This window comes from Bubalus bubalis, chromosome 5 (assembly GCF_019923935.1).
Source record: "Bubalus bubalis isolate 160015118507 breed Murrah chromosome 5, NDDB_SH_1, whole genome shotgun sequence".
Lineage (NCBI taxonomy): Eukaryota > Metazoa > Chordata > Mammalia > Artiodactyla > Bovidae > Bubalus > Bubalus bubalis.
In genome coordinates, this window is record NC_059161.1 from 4,823,628 (window position 1) to 4,844,469 (window position 20,842).

Sequence of the window (20,842 nt, forward strand, 5' to 3'; positions counted from 1 at the left end):
ATTGAACCCCTCTTTTGCTTAGCCTCACTGGGGCTGCTGACTTCTCCCCTGTGCAGAGAAAGAAGAGATTGAGATTATGATTTTATCATACTGGTTACAAAGCATTGATATGAGCTGTGGTGATGTCAGACTGCCTGCATTTTTGAATCCAGGTCTTATGTGAGTTACTTCACCTGTGTGTACTTTTGTCTCCTCACAGATAGAATGGATGATGCTAATAGTACCTTCTCATGGGGGTTACTATGAGGATTAAATAACATAGTCTTTGTGAAATTTGTGTGAATATAGTATGAAATTACAATACTGTGAAATTTAGGTGTGCAGTGAATGCAAGCTGCTCTTATTCATCATTAATATAGTTTCTAAGTGTCTGTACTATGCCAGACACTAAACAAATATGAAGTGATATGTTCTTTGTCATCAAGAATCTTGGAGATTAATGAGTACATGCAAAAACACAATTATAATAAAGATAATCTTATCAGGACAGGGACAGAGGCTTAGGGAAATCTGGAAAGATTTCATGGAGCAGGTAGCATTTGAGCTGAGAACCTAAGAAAGGGAGGAGCTTGCAAGGCAGAAGGACCAACAAGTACAAAGACTTTAAGGTAGTTAGGTTCTAGAAATTGCTAAAACTAGGGTGATTTCAGGGTGGGCTGCTGCTGCTAACTCGCTTCAGTTGTGTCCAACTCTGTGCGACTCCATAGACAGCAGCTCACCAGGCTCCGCCGTCCCTGGGATTCTCCAAGTAAGAACACTGGAGTGGGTTGCCATTTCCTTCTCCAGTGCATGAAAGTGAAAAGTGAAAGTGAAGTCGCTTAGTCGTGTCTTGACTCTTCGCGACTCCATGGACTGCAGCCTACCAGGCTTCTCCGTCTATGGGATTTTCCAGGCAAGAGTGCTGGAGTGGGGTGCCATTGCCTTCCTCATCAGGGTGGGCAAGTAATGGGCATAATGAAAATGATGATAGATGAGGATTGGCAAGTGAGCAGAGGTCACGTTTTGAATGGTTTGTATGCAGTGCAGAGGAGTTTTTAATCCAGTAAGTGATAAAAAGTTGAGAAAAGAGAGGAAATGACCGCCATAGGAGTTTTAGAAAGGTAAGCTGGCTTCAGGGAAGAGAAGGAAGTTGGAAAGAGCAGAGGGTTATTCAGGCTTGGGCTAGGAGGATGAGCAGCATTGGGAATGGGATGCGGGACAGGGTGGATCAGAGCTGCAGGCTTCAGTGGACTGGTGATGGGTAGAATGAAAAGAACAGGCAGATGGAGAAGACCTGTGATTCTTCAGTGTCCTCCTGTATCATCTCTATCAGAAGTCCTCTTTATTCTTGAAACATTTCCAGGGCTACTTTCCAATAATCCTTGTATCACCCACATTTCTTTAGGAGGTTTTTAAAATGTCCACCTAGGATTTTGGTTGTTATTTCCCTGCCTCATCAGATTGTGAGCTGGAAAGTGTTGTCTGTTACTTTTGGTTAGTATCCTTCATGATACCCCAGGTCATTTCAAATGAAATAGTAAGTTTTCAGTAAGCTCCTGTTTAATTGAACTAAGGTGAAAGATTGACCTCTAACTTGTAAGAAACCTTTAGCTTGCTGTTTCAGAGTGGGTTTATGAGAGGCAGCTAATGAGCTCTGGAACCATATGTAGTTTACTAATTTGATTCTCTCACTTTGGATCTTTTACCTTTTTTGGTGTGTTTCATAGATGCTCAGAGTCAGACTCCTGATGCAGTTGTGTTATTCCTGAGGCTCCAGCTGTCCTCCTCTCTGCCCATTCTCATGCAGATAAGAGTCCTTTGACCTTTCCCCCTTAAACTGAAAACCTCGGGGTGAAAAGGCTAAGATCAAATTGGGAAAAGATGACAGATGGGGGTGAGAGAAAAAAATTTTGGATGATTTGTCTTTTCTGTCCTTTCCTTAGATTAAACTTGATCTCTTCTAGAAGCAAAAAATATTTTGTAGCTTTAAAAAAAATGTGACTTGTTTAAGACTATCCTGACAGATTCCAGTTGGTTCTGAATAGGGAAGAGTTTTGACTTATGGCATACTTCTCTACTTTAAAGTCAAGTATTTTAGTGAAGTGTTCTTCAATGCCAAATGATTTGAGGTATAATTTAAGATTTGGCGTATGAGATATATAATGAGCTAATTTGATGATGTTTCTCTTTGAAAAAGCTCCACATGAAATCTGGTAATAATTTAGCATGACCCATTTGGAATGAAACCCAAGGTCAAGTTTTGTTATGTGTAAATATGTGTATTATATCTCCTAATTTGGGACATAATTCATATTGGGATTCAGTCAGAAAAATGCTGTGGATGAAATTTCTTAATATTATGTATTTTCTATTGGTGATCAAGAATGGTTGGGCATAACTTAGTATTCTGTGAAAGAACACTCAGGGTTTTTTTGATGGAAACTTTATTTGGTAACCTTGAAGTAAACGCTTGATTTATACATTATTATTGAATTCCCCCCACCTGATAAGAAAAGAAAGAGAGATTTGTTGTCTGTGTTCATGCGAGGAGAACCCCACCCTCAACAGCCTTACCAGTTGATTTAAACCTGGGATTTCATTGTACATTTACCTGACTTTGTGGTTCAGCGTTCCCTCAGAAGCTGTGTCTTCTGTTGTTCAGAAATTCAAAGCCATGCAGATAACATATCCTGCAGTGCCTCTGTGCATAAATTTGAGTTGACATAATAGAAATGTGTTTTTTATTTTAGAGATTCTGATTGTTAAAGTGAATTATTCAAATTTATCTATTTTCATAGGTGTCTTTGGATTTTACTGAATTTATTTTAAAACAATTTTCTTTTTGGGGGGTTAAATCCTGTTAAGTCTTCTGGTCTGTAGGCAAATGGAAGTTCGACAATCAGAAGTAGTTTTGATCTTTAACTGCCACTTAATGGCTTTATTATTCAACTACATATAACTTAATTTGCAAGCAAGACTTTCTTGACTCTAAATAAAGGAAAATTCTACTAATTGTTAATTTAACATCTTCCCAACAGAGGTATTTTCATAGAAAATAAAAGGTTTGGGAAAGATTTTTCTTATAATTTAAGATTTTCATTAAGTTGCTCTTCACATTCACTTGGGTAAAAATCAGGAGACTTGAGTAGTAGGAGGTTAAGTTAGCTTTCAGTTCTGAGACTCTGTGCTAAGTATGCAGTCAATCCCCTGGTAAGAATAGTCCCATTCCAAAAATCACTTGTAACTTAGTCATTTAAAAATCATACTGTATACTCTTGATTCATTATTTATATAATTTAAAAAGCAAGCTTATGAAAAATGTGAAACGTGAAAACTTTTACAATCATGGAAAACTTTTTTGTTTTAATTCCATAAAATGACCCCTATCTTTGCCAAATTAAAATTGTGGGTTATTAGTACATATTAATAATGTTTGGATTCTGTACCTGTTCTGGTATCCAATAAATGTGTAAAAAGTATTTTGGAATCCAGTACAAGCATGCTATATTTTTTTAATTCATTAATTTAATTGGAGGATAATTCAAGCATGTCGTATTATAAGAGAGAAATATTAAAATCAACTCAGAAAACAATTCCCCCAAGAAATTTTTATAGCAGTATTATTCTGGTTATATCCTGCAAAAAATAATAAAAATACATGCTTTTCCAACTTTTTTGGGGAAGTTCAAGGTTAGAAACATGGAACATGGAACAACAGACTGGTTCCAAATAGGAAAAGGAGTACGTCAAGGCTGTATATTGTCACCCTGCTTATTTAACTTATATGCAGAGTACATCATGAGAAACGCTGGGCTGGAAGAAACACAAGCTGGAATCAAGATTGCCGGGAGAAATATCAATAACCTCAGATAGGCAGATGACACCACCCTTATGGCAGAAAGTGAAGAGGAACTAAAAAGCTTCTTGATGAAAGTGAAAGAGGAGAGTGAAAAAGTTGGCTTAAAGCTCAACATTCAGAAAACGAAGATCATGGCATCTGGTCCCATCACTTCATGGGAAATAGATGGGGAAACAGTGTCAGACTTTATTTTTTGGGGCTCCAAAATCACTGCAGATGGTGACTGCAGCCATGAAATTAAAAGACACTTAATCCTTGGAAGGAAAGTTATGACCAACCTAGATAGCATATTCAAAAGCAGAGACATTACTTTGCCAACAAAGGTCTGTCTAGTCAAGGCTGTGGTTTTTCCAGTGGTCAAGTATGAATGTGAGAGTTGGACTGTGAAGAAAGCTGAGCACAGAAGAATTGATGCTTTTTTTTTTTTTTTTTTAAACTTTACATAACTGTATTAGTTTTGCCAAATATCAAAATGAATCCGCCACAGGTATACATGTGTTCCCCATCCTGAACCCTCCTCCCTCCTCCCTCCCCATACCATCCCTCTGGGTCGTCCCAGTGCACCAGCCCCAAGCATCCAGTATTGTGCATCGAACCTGGACTGGCAACTCGTTTCATACATGATATTTTACATGTTTCAAAGCCATTCTCCCAAATCTTCCCACCCTCTCCCTCTCCCACAGAGTCCATAAGACTGTTCTATACATCAGTGTCTCTTTTGCTGTCTCGTACCCAGGGTTATTGTTATCATCTTTCTAAATTCCATATATATGCGTTAGTATACTGTATTGGTGTTTTTCTTTCTGGCTTACTTCACTCTGTATAAGCTCCAGTTTCATCCACCCCATTAGAACTGATTCAAATGTATTCTTTTTAATGGCTGAATAATACTCCATTGTGTATATGTACCACAGCTTTCTTATCCATTCATCTGCTGATGGACATCTGGGTTGCTTCCATGACCTGGCTATTATAAACAGTGCTGCGATGAACATTGGGGTACACATGTCTCTTTCCCTTCTGGTTTCCTCAGTGTGTATGCCCAGCAGTGGGATTGCTGGATCATAAGGCAGGTCTATTTCCAGTTTTTTAAGGAATCTCCACACTGTTCTCCATAGTGGCTGTACTAGTCTGCATTCCCACCAACAGTGTAAGAGGGTACCCTTTTCTCCACACCCTCTCCAGCATTTATTACTTGTAGACTTTTGGATCGCAGCCATTCTGACTGGTGTGAAATGGTACCTCATAGTGGTTTTGATTTGCATTTCTCTGATAATGAGTGATGTTGAGCATCTTTTCATGTGTTTGTTAGCCATCTGTATGTCTTCTTTGGAGAAATGTCTATTTAGTTCTTTGGCCCATTTTTTGATTGGGTCATTTATTTTTCTGGAGTTGAGCTGTAGGAGTTGCTTGTATATTCTGGAGATTAGTTGTTTGTCAGTTGCTTCATTTGCTATTATCTTCTCCCATTCTGAAGGCTGTCTTTTCACCTTGCTAATAGTTTCCTTTGATGTGCAGAAGCTTTTAAGGTTAATTAGGTCCCATTTGTTTATTTTTGCTTTTATTTCCAATATTCTGGGAGGTGGGTCATAGAGGATCCTGCTGTGATGTATGTCAGAGAGTGTTTTGCCTATGTTCTCCTCTAGGAGTTTTATAGTTTCTGGCCTTACGTTTAGATCTTTAATCCATTTTGAGTTTATTTTTGTGTATGGTGTTAGAAAGTGTTCTAGTTTCATTCTTTTACAAGTGGTTGACCAGATTTCCCAGCACCATTTGTTAAAGAGATTGTCTTTAATCCATTGTATATTCTTGCCTCCTTTGTCAAAGATAAGGTGTCCATATGTGCATGGATTTATCTCTGGGCTTTCTATTTTGTTCCATTGATCTATATTTCTGTCTTTGTGCCAGTACCATACTGTCTTGATAACTGTGGCTTTGTAGTAGAGCCTGAAGTCAGGTAGGTTGATTCCTCCAGTTCCATTCTTCTTTCTCAAGATCGCTTTGGCTATTCGAGGTTTTTTTGTATTTCCATACAAATTGTGAAATTATTTGTTCTAGCTCTGTGAAGAATGCTGTTGGTAGCTTGATAGGGATTGCATTGAATCTATAGATTGCTTTGGGTAGTATACTCATTTTCACTATATTGATTCTTCCAATCCATGAACATGGTATATTTCTCCATCTGTTAGTGTCCTCTTTGATTTCTTTCACCAGTGTTTTATAGTTTTCTATATATAGGTCTTTAGTTTCTTTAGGTAGATATATTCCTAAGTATTTTATTCTTTCCATTGCAATGGTGAATGGAACTGTTTCCTTAATTTCTCTTTCTGTTTTCTCATTATTAGTGTATAGGAATGCAAGGGATTTCTGTGTGTTGATTTTATATCCTGCAACTTTACTATAGTCATTGATCTAGTAATTTTCTGGTGGAGTCTTTAGGGTTTTCTATGTAGAGGATCATGTCATCTGCAAACAGTGAGAGCTTTACTTCTCCTTTTCCAATTTGGATTCCTTTTATTTCTTTTTCTGTTCTGATTGCTGTGGCCAAAACTTCCAAAACTATGTTGAATAGTAATGGTGAAAGTGGGCACCCTTGTCTTGTTCCTGACTTTAGAGGAAATGCTTTCAATTTTTCACCATTGAGGATAATGTTTGCTGTGGGTTTGTCATATATAGCTTTGATTATGTTGAGGTATGTTCCTTCTATTCCTGCTTTCTGGAGAGTTTTTATCATAAATGGATGTTGAATTTTGTCAAAGGCTTTCTCTGCATCTATTGAGATAATCATATGGTTTTTGTTTTTCCATTTGTTAATGTGGTGTATTACATTGATTGATTTGCGGATATTGAAGAATCCTTGCATCCCTGGGATAAAGCCCACTTGGTCATGGTGTATGATCTTTTTAATGTGTTGTTGGATTCTGATTGCTAGAATTTTGTTAAGGATTTTTGCATCTATGTTCATCAGTGATATTGGCCTGTAGTTTTCTTTTTTTGTGGGATCTTTGTCAGGTTTTGGTATTAGGGTGATGGTGGCCTCATAGAATGAGTTTGGAAGTTTACCATCCTCTGCAATTTTCTGGAAGAGTTTGAGAAGGATAGGTGTTAGCTCTTCTCTAAATTTTTGGTAGAATTCAGCTGCAAAGCCGTCTGGACCTGGGCTTTTGTTTGCTGGAAGATGTTTGATTACAGTTTCAATTTCCATGCTTGTGATGGATCTGTTAAGATTTTCTATTTCTTCCTGGTCGAGTTTTGGAAAGTTGTACTTTTCTAAGAATTTGTCCATTTCTTCCTCGTTGTCCATTTTATTGGCATATAATTGTTGATAGTAGTCTCTTATGATCCTTTGTATTTCTGTGTTGTCTGTTGTGATCTCTCCATTTTCATTTCTAATTTTATTGATTTGATTTTTCTCCCTTTGTTTCTTGATGAGTCTGGCTAATGGTTTGTCAATTTTATTTATCCTTTCAAAGAACCAGCTTTTGGTTTTGTTGATTTTTGCTATGGTCTCTTTTGTTTCTTTTGCATTTATTTCTGCTCTAATTTTTAAGATTTCTTTCCTTCTACTAACCCTGCTTTTAAACTGTTGTGTTGGAGAAGACTCTTGAGAGTCCCTTGGACTGCAAGGAGATCCAACCAGTCCATCCTAAAGGAGATCAGCCCTGGGTGTTCTTTGGAAGGAATGATGCTAAAGCTGAAACTCCAGTACTTTGGCCACCTCATGTGAAGAAGAGCTGACTCATTGGAAGAGACTGATGCTGGGAGGGATTGGGGGCAGGAGGAAAAGGGGACAACAGAGGATGAGATGGCTGGATGGCATCATCAACTCGATGGACGTGAGTTTGAGTGAACTCCAGGAGTTGGTGATGGACAGGAAGGCCTGGCGTGCTGCGATTCATGGGGTCGCAAAGAGTCGGATACTGAGCAACTGAACTGAAGTCCCATTTATTTTTGTTTTTTTTCTCATTACTCTAGGAGATGGGTCAAAAAGGATCTTGCTGTGATTTATGTCAAAGAGTGTTGTTCTGCCTATGTTTTCCTCAAAGAGTTCTGCAGTGTCTGGCCTTGCATTAGGTCTTTAATCCATTTTGAGTTTATTTTTGTGTATGGTGTTAGGAAGTGTTCTAATTTCTCTCTGTTACATGTCCACTTTTCCCAGCACCACTTATTGAAGAGGCTGCCTTCTCTACATTGTATATTCTTGCCACCTTTGTCAAAAATTAGGGGACCATAGGCACTTGGCTTTGTTGCTGGACTTCCTATCATGTTCCACTCATCTATATTTCTGTTTTTGTGCCAGTACGATACTGTTTTGATTACTTTAGCTTTGTAATGTAGTTTGAAGTCAGGGAGCCTGATTGCTCCAAGCTCTGGTTTTCTTTCTCAAGATTGCTTTGGCTATTTGGGGTGTTTTGTGTTTCTATACTAAGTAAAATTTTTTGATCTAGTTCTGTGAAAAATGCCATTGATAGTTTGATAGGGATTGTGTTGAATCTGTAGATTGCTTTGGGTAGTATGGTCATTTTTACAATATTGATTCTTCTAGTCCAAGAACATGGTGTGTCTAAATGTCCATCAACAGATGAATAGATAAAGAAGATGTGGTATATATGTACAGTGGAATATTAGCCATAAACAGGTGCGAAATTGGGTCATTTGGAGTGATGTGGATGGACCTAGAGTCTGTCATACAGACTGAAGTAAGTCAGAGAAAAATAACATATATTAAGGCATGTGTGTGGGATCTAGAAAAATGGTACAGATGAACCTATTTGCAGGGCAGGAATAGAGACAGACATAGAGAAAAGACTTGTGGACCCTGGGGTGGCTGGGAAAGGGAGGGTGGATCTGGAAGGTAAGATTGACATATATACACTACCATGTGTAAAATAGATAGCCAGTGGAGACCTGTGGTGTAGCACAGAGAGTTCAGCGTGGTGCTCGTTGATGACCTAGAGGGATGGGATGGCGGGAGAGAGGTCCAAGAGCGCGGGGACAGGTGTCTACATACAGCTGATTCACGCTGCTGTACAGCAGAAACTGAGACAACCTTGTAAGCAGTTGTTCTCCAAAAACCGTATTAGATGCATGTAATAAATTGGTGAATGTAGACAAATAATTATGATTATCTTTTTTCCTCCTGGCCTTAGAATATTTTGTTTTTTATCTAATCTCCATGATACATATAAGACTTACATATTTTTAAAAAGTGTGTGGGTGAAATGTTATACTTGCCTATTAGCTTTCGCCTGAAGAAAAATTTATGTATATATTTTTTTCAGGACAAGGCAAAGCTAAGCTTATCATAGAAAATTACTCTTCATATTGATAGTGTTTTTTCTTATTTCTATTGCCTTTCACTCAAAAGTATCCTTAATTAAAGTTTCTATTTTATGCTACTAGATGTGCATATTCACAACTTGGATTACAGAATAATAATAACAGCCAGCGTTAACTGATAGCTTATAATGGGTTAGAAAACAGTAGTGTCTTATGTGTATTAATGGATTTATTATTACAATAATCCTCTGAAGTAAATACTATTATTCCATTTTTATTTTTGCATATTTTCATTATGCCACTATTATTTTTTCAAATAAGAAAGATTTGAGAAAAGTTACTTGTCCAAGGTCACATAGCCTGCAATTTAAAGTGTTGTGATTCATGTCCAGGTGCCTGGATCCAGGGTCTCTGCCCCTACCATTAATACTGGTGTGCCTCTATAATGTGAAATTGTATATTTGGAATAATGATGTAAAAGGCTTTTAGTATAAGGTGGCTCAGTGGTAAAGAATCTGCCTGCTAGTGCACAAGACATAGGAGATGCAGATTCCATCCCTGGATCTGGAAGATCCCCTGGAGAAGAAAATGGCAACCCACTCCAGTATTCTTGCCTGGAGAATGCCATGGACAGAGGAGCCTGGGGGCTACAGTCCACGGGGTTGCAAAGAGTCAAACATAACTTAGCAACTAAACACACCACCACCACCATAAGTAGGAATATAAATAAAAATTAAGCCAAAATGTATCCTTTTATTTCATTTTTTAGTTGTCACTTTTCTTTTTGGACAAGCTGTGTTAAAATTTCTTTTTTTCAATTTTTTTTATTGAACTATATTTGATTTACAATATTGTGTTAGTTTCAGGTGTACAACAAAGTTACTCAGTTTTATATATATATAAATTCTTTCCCATGATAGGTTGTTATGTGTGTGACTCTGTTTCTGTTTGTAAATAACTTTATTTGTATTATTTTTTATATTCACCTGTCATATGATAGGTGATTTTGTCATATTTGACTTACTTTGACTTACTTAGTATGATAATCTCAGGGCCCATCCATGTTTCTGCAAATGGCAGTATTTCACCATTCTTTATGGGTGGGCAGTATTCCATTATGTGTGTGTGTGTGTGTGTATACACGTATATATACATACAACATCTTTTTTATCCATTCATCTGTTAATGGACATTTAGGTTGTTAGGGCCTATAATTTAGGACATTATACTCAGAATATAATACAGATCTCACATTAATATGCCTCCAGGTGTCTGCATTATACCTGTTCATTTTGTCATTTTCTTACTTTTCTTTCTTACCTAAGTATGTGGGCCTTAGTAACTTCATGTTAAGCATGCAGTCAAGCCCAGGTGATGTACTTGTGTCCTAATGTTTTAATAAGTTGGAGAAGTCTTGTATGAATGGGCTGTAGTATAAATTTTGTTGAGTAATGCTAGATTTGTAGTACCCTTTCCAGATTTCCTTCTGTGGGAAGAGAGATGAAAATATATGAGCTATATAATATATTATGTTGCCTTTTGTGATATTTTTTAAAAGTCTGCTAATCTGTAAGTTTCTTTCAATTTGTGTCTATTAAGTATACTGTTTATCATGAGATTTTATTCCACCGTCTAATTTCAGTCACTGTGTAGTAAATGTACTGAATTTAATTTTAATTTCTGTCTCTTCATAGGGAAGTATGAGAGCCACACACGTGTTCACACAGGTGAGAAGCCTTTTGAGTGTGATATTTGTCACCAGCGCTATTCGACAAAGTCTAACCTAACTGTTCACAGAAAGAAGCACAGTAATGAAACAGAATTTCATAAGAAGGAGCACAAGTGCCCTTACTGTAATAAACTTCATGCAAGCAAGAAGACTTTAGCCAAGCATGTTAAGAGGCAAGTATGATCTTGCTTCCATAGTAGACGTTAATATGCCTTCTCATTTAAATATGTAGTGAGCCAAACACATCTATGGAGTGCTTGTCTCCAGTCCTTTGATTGCTTAAAATTTTCTAGATGACAAATTTTTTAAGAAAAGAACAGCAAATATTAGTTCATACTTGTGAGATTAAGTTTTTTGAGATTGAAACAAAAACAACAATCTATACCCTAGAAATTTAAGAAACAGCATTTTTATTATCCTTGATTTTGTGTCTTGGGTTTTGACAAGTATATTTTCAACGTATATGATTATACAACTCCAGAAAACTTATTCCTCATGCTCAGCTTTGTCTTTAGTATATAAAAATTTATGAGAGAATATTTATATTTAACTGAGAAATTAAATTTACTGAACTATGGACTAAAGTCAAGTGAGTTGCCTTGAAGATTCTCTGTGAATAGATAGGTTCCTGAATATACTTAAAATGATTATGTTTTAGTTTGACTATTTCTACATAAATTCAGGCACACACATTCATATATTAAAATGATAGCGATTCTTTAAATACTCAGATGTGCCTGTCTCTAATAAAGGAATCACTGCTTGATTCTTATAATTACTGTTAACATGTCAAATAGAGTACTGACTTAACTAATATCATCTTTTCCTAACAGTCTTTTAATTTTTTTTTCTTGTAGATTTCATCCTGAAAATGCACAGGAATTTATATCCATTAAGAAGACTAAGAGTGAAAGTTGGAAATGTGATGTAAGAGATTTTAATTTGTAATAGAAAACCCCAAATTAAATGTAGTGTGAACTTTTGTGAAAGTAATTAAATTTTAGAGTAATATAAACTTAAACTTAGCTTATATCACTTTTAGAATCTTTTATACAGTGTTATTCTAATATTTTTACAAATTAAGCCTGGTATGAGTTACTTTTTGGATGATGGACCTGAAAAATAGTCATCCTAGATTTTATTTTTATTGTAACCACTATAACATGTTTCTGTAGTTGTCTGTATAAACTGTGACATTACTGTTGCATAAAATATAAAATGTTAGAATTTTCCCTCCACTTCTGATTATCAGTTGCTATATGTCAAACCACCGAAAACTTGAAAGTGAAAGTGAAGTTGCTCAGTTGTGTCCGACTCTTTGCAACCCCATGGACTGTAGCCTATTGGGCTCCTCCATCCATGGGATTTTCCAGGCAAGAGTGCTGGAGTGGATTGCCATTTCCTTCTCCAGGGGATCTTCCCGACCCACAAATCGAACCCAGGTCTCCTGCCTTGCAGGCAGATACTTTACCATCTGAGCCACCAGGGAAGCCCCTGAAAACTTAGTGGCCTTAAATTACTGTTTCACTTTCATTTTATCATTTTGTGGGTCAGTAATAGCAATGGGGCAGGAGTTCGCTAGGTAATTCTTCTGTCCCACGTGGCGCCAGCTGAAGTCACTCAGTTGTTTTCAGCTGGTGGGTGGTCTGTCTGGTCCTATCCGGTCTGGTCTGGTTTGGAGCTGCTCCCAAAGTGCCTCACTCGCCTGGCTGGAAGCTGTTGTTGGTCTGCAGCTGGGAGCTCTGCCAGGCCATTGGCCGGAGCCGCTTCCTGGAGCTGCTTGAGCTTCCTTCCAGCATGGCACCTGGGCCCCCAGGAGGGAAAGAGTGTTCCAGGAAGCCGAGGTGAGCAGTATCAGACTTTTTACAGCCTCACCTTGGAAGTCTCACAGCACCACTTCTAGCATGTTCTGTAGGTCACACAAGCCACTCCAGCCAGGGAAGATTTAAGGGGAGTGGAATCAGTCTCTATTTTACAATGATAGGAGAAGCAGTGAATTTGTAGGTATTTTTTATTCTTCTATACCCTCTAAAGTCAGTCAGTTCAGTTCAGTCACTCAGTCGTGTCCGACTTTTTGCGACCCCATGAACCGTAGCACGCCAGGCCTCCCTGTCCATCACCAACTCCCGGAGCTCACTCAGACTCACGTCCATCGAGTCAGTGATGCCATCCAGCCATCTCATCCTCTGTCGTCCACTTCTGCCCCCAATCCCTCCCAGCATCAGAGTCTTTTCCAATGAGTCAACTCTTCACGTGAGGTGGCCAAAGTACTGGAGTTTCAGCTTCAGCATCAGTCCTTCCAATGAACACCTAGGACTGATCTTCAGAATGGACTGGTTGGATCTCCTTGCAGTCCAAGGGACTCTCAAGAATCTTCTCCAACACCACAGTTCAAAAGCATCAATTCTTCTGCGCTTAGCTTTCTTCACAGTCCAACTCTCACATCCATACATGACCACAGGAAAAACCATAGCCTTGACTAGACGGACCTTTGTTGGCAAAGTAATGTCTCTGCTTTTGAATATGCTGTCTAGGTTGGTCATAACTTTCCTTCCAAGGAGTAAGCATCTTTTAATTTCATGGCTGCAATCACTCCAAAATCTGCAGTGATTCTGGAGCCCAGAAAAATAAAGTCTGACACTGTTTCCACTGTTTCCCCATCTATTTGCCATGAAGTGATGGGACCGGATGCCATGATCTTCGTTTTCTGAATGTTGAGCTTTAAGCCAACTTTTTCACTCTGCTCTTTCGCTTTCACTTTTCACCCCCCAACGTAGTTTTTCATTATTTAGGTAAATACTGTTTAAATGAGTCACCAGCTGTCATTTTGTCCTTTACTCCAAAGCCTCAGTTTATGACCGCATTCTCACCATTTCTCTGATCTCAGCTTCTAGGAATTGAAGTTAATTATTTGGATCTTATTATAAGATGGTTTCCTTACCTTACTAAGTTTTATCATTCTCACGTGTAAAATGATAATAATTTTATCTACCTCCTAGTTTTGTTGTGAGAATTAAGTAAAATAATCCATGAGTCACTTAGCTTTGTGCCTGGTATATAGTACATGCCATGTTGTTACACCTGGTGGATAGTACATGTCTTGTTATTACAGCAGCCTGTCCCCCCACCCCCCTACCCTGCTTTCTAAATTTTATGTCTACCGGATTTTTTTAAAAGTTGTGTCTATTCTTCTTTCTGACCACTTTTAAGAGATAAACTTTCAAGTAATTTTTCTGAGGTTTTTTTATTCCAATTCCTAATCAAATATATGGCTAGTATGACATATAATTAATTTTCAAATATACATTTAATGGATTTAGAAATGTTGACCAGGATTAAGATTACTGTATAATCTGAGGAATTAGCCTATTAGAAATGTAAAATGTTGAAATAATTTCTTACTATAATTCCTCCGGGGCTTCCCTGGTGGCTCAGTAGGTAAATGATTTGCTTGCAATGTGGAGACATGGGTTCATTCAAACCCTGGATTGGGACGATCCCCTGGAGAAGGGCACAGCAACCCACTCCAGTATTCTTGCCTGGAGAACCCCATGGACAGAGGAGCCTGGCAGGCTGCAGTCCATGGGCTGCAGAGTCGTGACAGGACTGAGTGACTGAGCATAGTGCACATAATTTCTCAAGGCATTCTTTTTTTTCTGTACAATCAGTTGATTATACTTTTGGTAAGTTTTTTCTTTTGGGAGAAATTCCTGACTACTTGAATTTATATGTTTATTTCTCATCAAAGCTTTATATTTTTATTTTAGATTCATGTTCCCTCACATTGTATGTGTGTTTTCCTTTAGATTTGTAAGAAATCTTTTACTCGAAGACCACACTTGGAGGAACATATGATTCTCCATTCTCAAGACAAACCTTTTAAGTGCACCTATTGTGAAGAACATTTCAAATCACGATTTGCACGGTTGAAACATCAAGAAAAGTTCCATCTGGGTAAGCAGATTACTTTTCTAGGAGCATCACAGCCACTGTTGGTGAGCACGTCATGCTGGGGAGACTGCCGCTGTGGGACCACTTAGGAGAGGAGCTCGTGTGAGGGGGGCAGGGTTCTTGGAGATGAGTAAACACTGGGTTTGTTTTGTTTTTTGCTGGCACTTGTGTTCGTAGTCAGAACTGCATTTATTTACAGTTGATTGTCGGATAGGTTTGCGAGTGCCTGAGGTAGGCATTTTTGTTTGCTTGTTTTAGAAAAACCTCATTTTTCAGAAAGCGCAGTAAACTCCGTATGCTTGGAACGCAGTGCTGTGTTTGCTGAGTTCTCTGCCTCCTGCTTGTGGGCACAGTGGAGACTTGTGTTCCGGATAGGTACATTTATGACAGTTTAATCCAGTAATGAATTACCATCATCCAAGTAGCCTTTTCCCTGTCCTATTCACTGTTTTTATTGACAACTTGGATAAAAGGTAATATACTTCATGTTTTATCAATATGCAGCATGACATAAAGCTCGCAGCAGGAGTGGTAGCAGGAAATAAAAATGTAAAAAAAAAAATCCGCTGTCAAAAAAGTTAAAACAAATTAACTTAAAATTAATTATGAATAAATACAAAGTTGTACATATGGGAATGATCTGACTTCCAGTCATTAGGAGTTGCAGAGCTATAAAATGGTACAGAATCCAAAGGCCTCCGTTTTCAGATGAGCTTATTAATAGCAGAGGCCTGTTAGATACTGTCTGAATCAGTAATGTCATATGACTGACAAAAGCAACTGTAGTTTTAAACTACATTAACGTAAACGTATTGTTCAGAATTAGGAAGGTCGTCATCTCACTGATTTTAAATTGATCTGGAACATTGCATTCATTTATGGATACCACATTCAGGATGCATATTGACATATATTCCAGAGGTGGGTAATTATGGCAACATAGGGCCTTAAGATCATGTGGTCTGAAAAAGTTTTGAAGGACCTTGAAATATTCTGTTTGGGAAAGGGAGACAGAACAGCTGTCTTCAGATATTCTCAAGGCTCTGTGTACACAGTGAGGAGTACAGTTGCCCCTCAGCATCCGTGGGGGTTAGTTCCAAGACCTCCCCAGATCCCAAATCTGAGGATGCCCAAGTCTCTCCTATAAAATGGGGTAATGTTTGCATATAATGTGCAAATCCCTCTGCATACTTTAAATCATCTTTTGATTAGTTAAACAACACCTAGTACAATGTAAATGCTATTCAAATAGTTGTAAATACAATGTGGGTTTCCCTGGTAGCTCAGTGGTAAAGAATCTGCCTGCCAAGCAGGATACCCAGGTTTGATCCCTGGGTCAGGAATATACCTTGGAGAAAGAAATGGCAACCCACGCTGGTATTCTTGCCTGGGGAATTCCCATGGTTAGAGGAGCCTGGCAGGCTACAGTTCTTGGGGTCATGAAAGAGTCAGACATGACTTAGCACGTAAACAACAACAAAATACAACGTAGATGCTATGTAAATGGTTGCCAGGGCCTGGCAAACTCAAGTTTTGCTCTTTGGAACTTTATGGAATTGTCTTCAAATATTTTCTATCACTTCATGGGAAATAGATGGGGAAACAGTGTCAGACTTTATTTTTCTGGGCTCCAGAATCACTGCAGATGGTGACTGCAGCCATGAAATTAAAAGACACTCCTTGGAAGGAAAGTTATGACCAACCTAGATAGCATATTCAAAAGCAGAGACATTACTTTGCCAACAAAGGTCCGTCTAGTCAAGGCTATGGTTTTTCCTGTGGTCATGTATGGATGTGAGAGTTGAACTGTGAAGAAGGCTGAGCACTGAAGAATTGATGCTTTTGAACTGTGGTGTTGGAAAAGACTCTTGAGAGTCCCTTGGACTGCAAGGAGATCCAACCAGTCCATTCTGAAGGAGATCAGCCCTGGGATTTCTTTGGAAGGAATGATGCTAAAGCTGAAACTCCAGTACTTTGGCCACATCACCAGAAGAGTTGACTCATTGGAAAAGACTCTGATGCTGGGAGGGATTGGGGGAAAGAGGAGAAGGGGACAACAGAGGATGAGATGGCTGGATGGCATCACTGACTCGATGGGTATGGGTGGACTCTGGGAGTTGTTGATGGACAGGGAGGCCTGGCGTGCTGCGATTCATGGGGTCGCAAAGAGTTGAACACGACTGAGCGACTGATCTGATCTGATCTGATCTGATTTTCTATCTGGAGTTGGTTGAAACTGCAGATTCTTCAGGGTGGTGTTCAGTGGGCAGGGCATAGCAAGCACACCATACTTCTTTTTCACACATCCTTGGTCTACCTTTTGGTTTGCCCTTCAGTAGAATTCTGTCTTCTCTCCAGTCATTTATTTGGTAAAATCATGGTGACATTTTGAATGCAGTTAAAGGTCAATATTACTGTAAGAAATTTGTGTTTAGTTTTTGTAAGACTAAACAGAAATGTGCCACAGTATTTTCAGTCTAGACAATATCATTACATTTTTTTGGTTATAAGGAGCAACAGTATATTTCCAAACCATGAGCTCTCTTAAGTCCTCTGTTTATCCTTTGAAAGTTTCTTATTACCTCTTTTCCCCCTGAACTTTGGTAGGTAGCATTTTTTACTTTGATCCAGTCTGATTTCAAGCTAGGAGTTGGCCATTTCAGTTTGTAAACCCATTGGTTTATTCAGCATTTATTATACCAGATGCCTGGTGCCATACTCAGCTCTGGAGATCTGGAGATGTACCCTGTCTGCTGGGACTAAACAGTCCCAGAAGGAAAGAGATAACTATAAATAAATAATTGGTTGTGTTACGAGATGTGCACTAGTAGTGGGAGGTATGAATTTATAACATGTATTAAATTTAACTTAGTATCTGTTCATAAACTTTACATGCACACTAATCTTCCTTTGTAGGTCCTTTCCCATGTGATATATGCGGTCGCCAGTTTAATGACACTGGAAATTTGAAACGCCATATAGAGTGTACGCATGGTGGAAAGAGAAAATGGACTTGCTTTATCTGTGGAAAATCAGTACGAGAAAGGTGAGGAATTATCTAAATACCCAGAAAAATCCTGGTACTGTTATGTAGAAATAATCAATGAATATATTTTATAAGATTTAAGGTAAAATAAGATCCTTGAATCATGCTTTAATTTGAAACTTAAGTATAAAAGAAATTACATAAATGTTATAGAAGGTGATATGAAGTCAGGATTTTCAAATTTAGATGGTGAACTTAACAGAGACATCATTTTGTCTCTTTCTGAAACCCCACTAAATATTCATTAAAGGTTGTTTGTTCATTCATTCATTTTGAAGACATAAGCTGCAAAGACAGCAAGACAGGAAAGCCACAAGAGCAGCCCAGGTTTGGAAGCTCAAAAGCAGTATCGGTGGGAACTGACCGAGCAGGTCTGAGGGGGACAGATCCCAGAGCGGTAATGGAGAAATCGAGAGCCTTGTCTCCTTGCAGAGTCCACAGAAGGTGCGGGAACTGGCGGGCCCAGATGCCTCTGGAACCAGGGTGAAGGGCAGGCGGAGTAAGGACTGCTCTGCAAATGAAGTTAGAGTGTTGGGTTCTCCTCTGTCGCCTGCCAGGCCTGCTGCTGGACAGCCACCCCCCGCAGTGGCAGATAGCAGCATGGAGTCATACAGTCGGACACACAGCAGTGAGCCCCAGTTACGGTACATCACAGTGCACTGCCTAGTGATGTGTGCTACCCGGGCAGTAAGACAAAGAAAGGGAGCACTTCCCTAAATGGTGGTTTCTGAGAGAGGGACGAGCGGAGGAGACCCAGGATAACACGGGAAAGTGTTGTCAGTGACGGGAGTGTTCTCTGTCTCATCCTGCACATAGCACTCTTCTTTAAACAGTATGTGCATATTAGTACACACATACTAATTAGTACACACATACTTCTTATATATAGAAATATGTAGTTCTGTGCTTAGTATGTAGAAGTTCATTATTTTAAAACAATTGAAGTGACACTTTCCTAAAAGAACAAATGGGTACAACGGCAGAAAAATCAGTATGCTATATTTATATGAAAACTTGTATTTACCCGATTAGTAAAATATAAATTATATCTTATACATTATAAATTATTGTTTCCCTTAAAGGTCTTTCTGTAAAAATAAAAATCAAACAAACTGAAAAGGAAAACAGCCTTTCCGTCTTTTTACTTGTTAGCGTCTGGGAATAGTTTTCCTGGTGGCGGTGGGCCTAAAAGAGGAGATCCCCTACTGGTGGAGACCTGCCTGTAGTTCACATTCACCTTCATGCCTGCTGGATGTGGGGCCGAAATAAAACCAGGCGGTAGTGACAGTCAGAAGCCCGCCATGGTCAGACATACTGTGCTTTCCTTTCTTTCCCCTCAAAATAACTTTGTCTGCCCTTCCTCAGCCTTTATTTTATGTATGTGGGAAATCTCCAAATATTAGAACTGTAGGAGATGCCACAGTGGTTAGTGATCCATCCACGGTCGGTAGGGCTGGAGGATTTAGGACTAGCAACAATTAATATCCTTTACATGGTTTCCCTGTTTACCATTGCCATCTGGAAATTGCAAGTACTGTGAAGTTTTCTTTGGCTTAAAACATTATTTTAATAAGTTGTGAGCACATATTGGAAAGAAATGGTACTGATAAACTGGATTTCTAATATATTATTAAACTCTATCCACTAAAATTTACATCAGTTTTACTGATTTGTCACTAAAATTCAGTAGTGACAATTGAGTATTTTTCATTTGTATGTCTTGGAAGTTTCAGTTCAGTTCAGTTCAGTCGCTCAGTTGTGTCCAACTCTTTGTGACCCCATGAACCGCAGCACGCCAGGCCTCCCTGTCCATCACCAACTCCCAGAGTCCACCCATACCCATCGAGTCAGTGATGCCATCCAACCATCTCATGCTCTGTCATCCCCTTCTCCTCCTGCCCTCAATCTTTCCCAGCATCAGGGTCTTTTCAAATGAGTCAGCTCTTCGCATCAGGTGGCCAAAGTATTGGAGTTTCAACTTCAACATCAGTCCTTCCAAAGAACACCCAGGACTGATTTCCTTTAGAATGGACTGGTTGGATCTCCTTGCAGTCCAAGGGACTCTCAAGAGTCTTCTCCAACACCACAGTTCAAAAGCATCAATTCTTTGTTCAGTGCTCAGCTTTCTTTATAGTCCAACTCTCCATCCATATGTGACCACTGGAAAAACCATAGCTTTGACTAGACGGACCTTTGTTGTTAAAGTAATGTCTCTGCTTTTGAATATGCTGTCTAGGTTGGTCATAACTTTCCTTCCAAGGAGTAAGCGTCTTTTAATTTCATGGCTGCAATCACCATTACAGTGATTTTGGAGCCCAGAAAAATAAAGTCAGCCACTGTTTCCCCATCTATTTGCCATGAAGTGATGGGACCAGATGCCTTGATCTTAGTTTTCTGAATGTTGAGCTTTAAGCCAACTTTTTCACTCTCCTCTTGCACTTTCATCAAGAGGCTTTTTAGTTCTTCTTCACTTTCTGCCATAAGGGTGGTGTCATCTGCATATCTGAGGTTATTGATATTTCTCCTGGCAATCTTGATTCCAGTTTGTGCTTCCTCCAGCCCAGCGTTTCTCATGATGTACTCTGCATATAAGTTAAATAAGCAGGGTGACAATATACAGCCTTGACGTACTCCTTTTTCTATTTGGAACCAGTCTCTTTTTCCATGCCCAGTTCTAACTGTTGCTTCCTGACCTGCATATAGGTTTCTCAAGAGGCAAGTTAGGTGGTCTGGTATTCCTATCTCTTTCAGAATTTTCCACAGTTTATTGCGCTGCACACAGTCAAAGGCTTTGGCATAGTCAATAGAGCAGAAATAGATGTTTTTCTGGAACTCTCTTGCTTTTTCCATGATCTAGCGGATGTTGGCAATTTGATCTCTGGTTCCTCTGCCTTTTCTAAAACCAGCTTGAACATCTCAAAGTTCACGGTTCACGTATTGCTGAAGCCTGGCTTGGAGAATTTTGAGCTTTACTTTACTAGCGTGTGAGATGAGTGCA

The 20,842-nt window shown here is 38.9% G+C and overlaps 1 protein-coding gene across 2 annotated transcripts in view; it reads left to right on the top strand.

Annotated features, from left to right (window-relative positions):
- The window catches only part of ZBTB41 (zinc finger and BTB domain containing 41), a 40,552-nt gene that overhangs the window by 4,591 nt on the left and 15,119 nt on the right, over positions 1–20,842 (top strand). For both annotated transcript variants that reach the window (XM_025285328.3, XM_006064883.4), the window contains exons 3-6: positions 10,813–11,020; positions 11,705–11,774; positions 14,654–14,801; positions 17,715–17,844. In XM_025285328.3, coding sequence (XP_025141113.1) covers positions 10,813–11,020; positions 11,705–11,774; positions 14,654–14,801; positions 17,715–17,844 — 556 coding nt within the window. The remainder of the gene's footprint in view (positions 1–10,812; positions 11,021–11,704; positions 11,775–14,653; positions 14,802–17,714; positions 17,845–20,842) is intronic.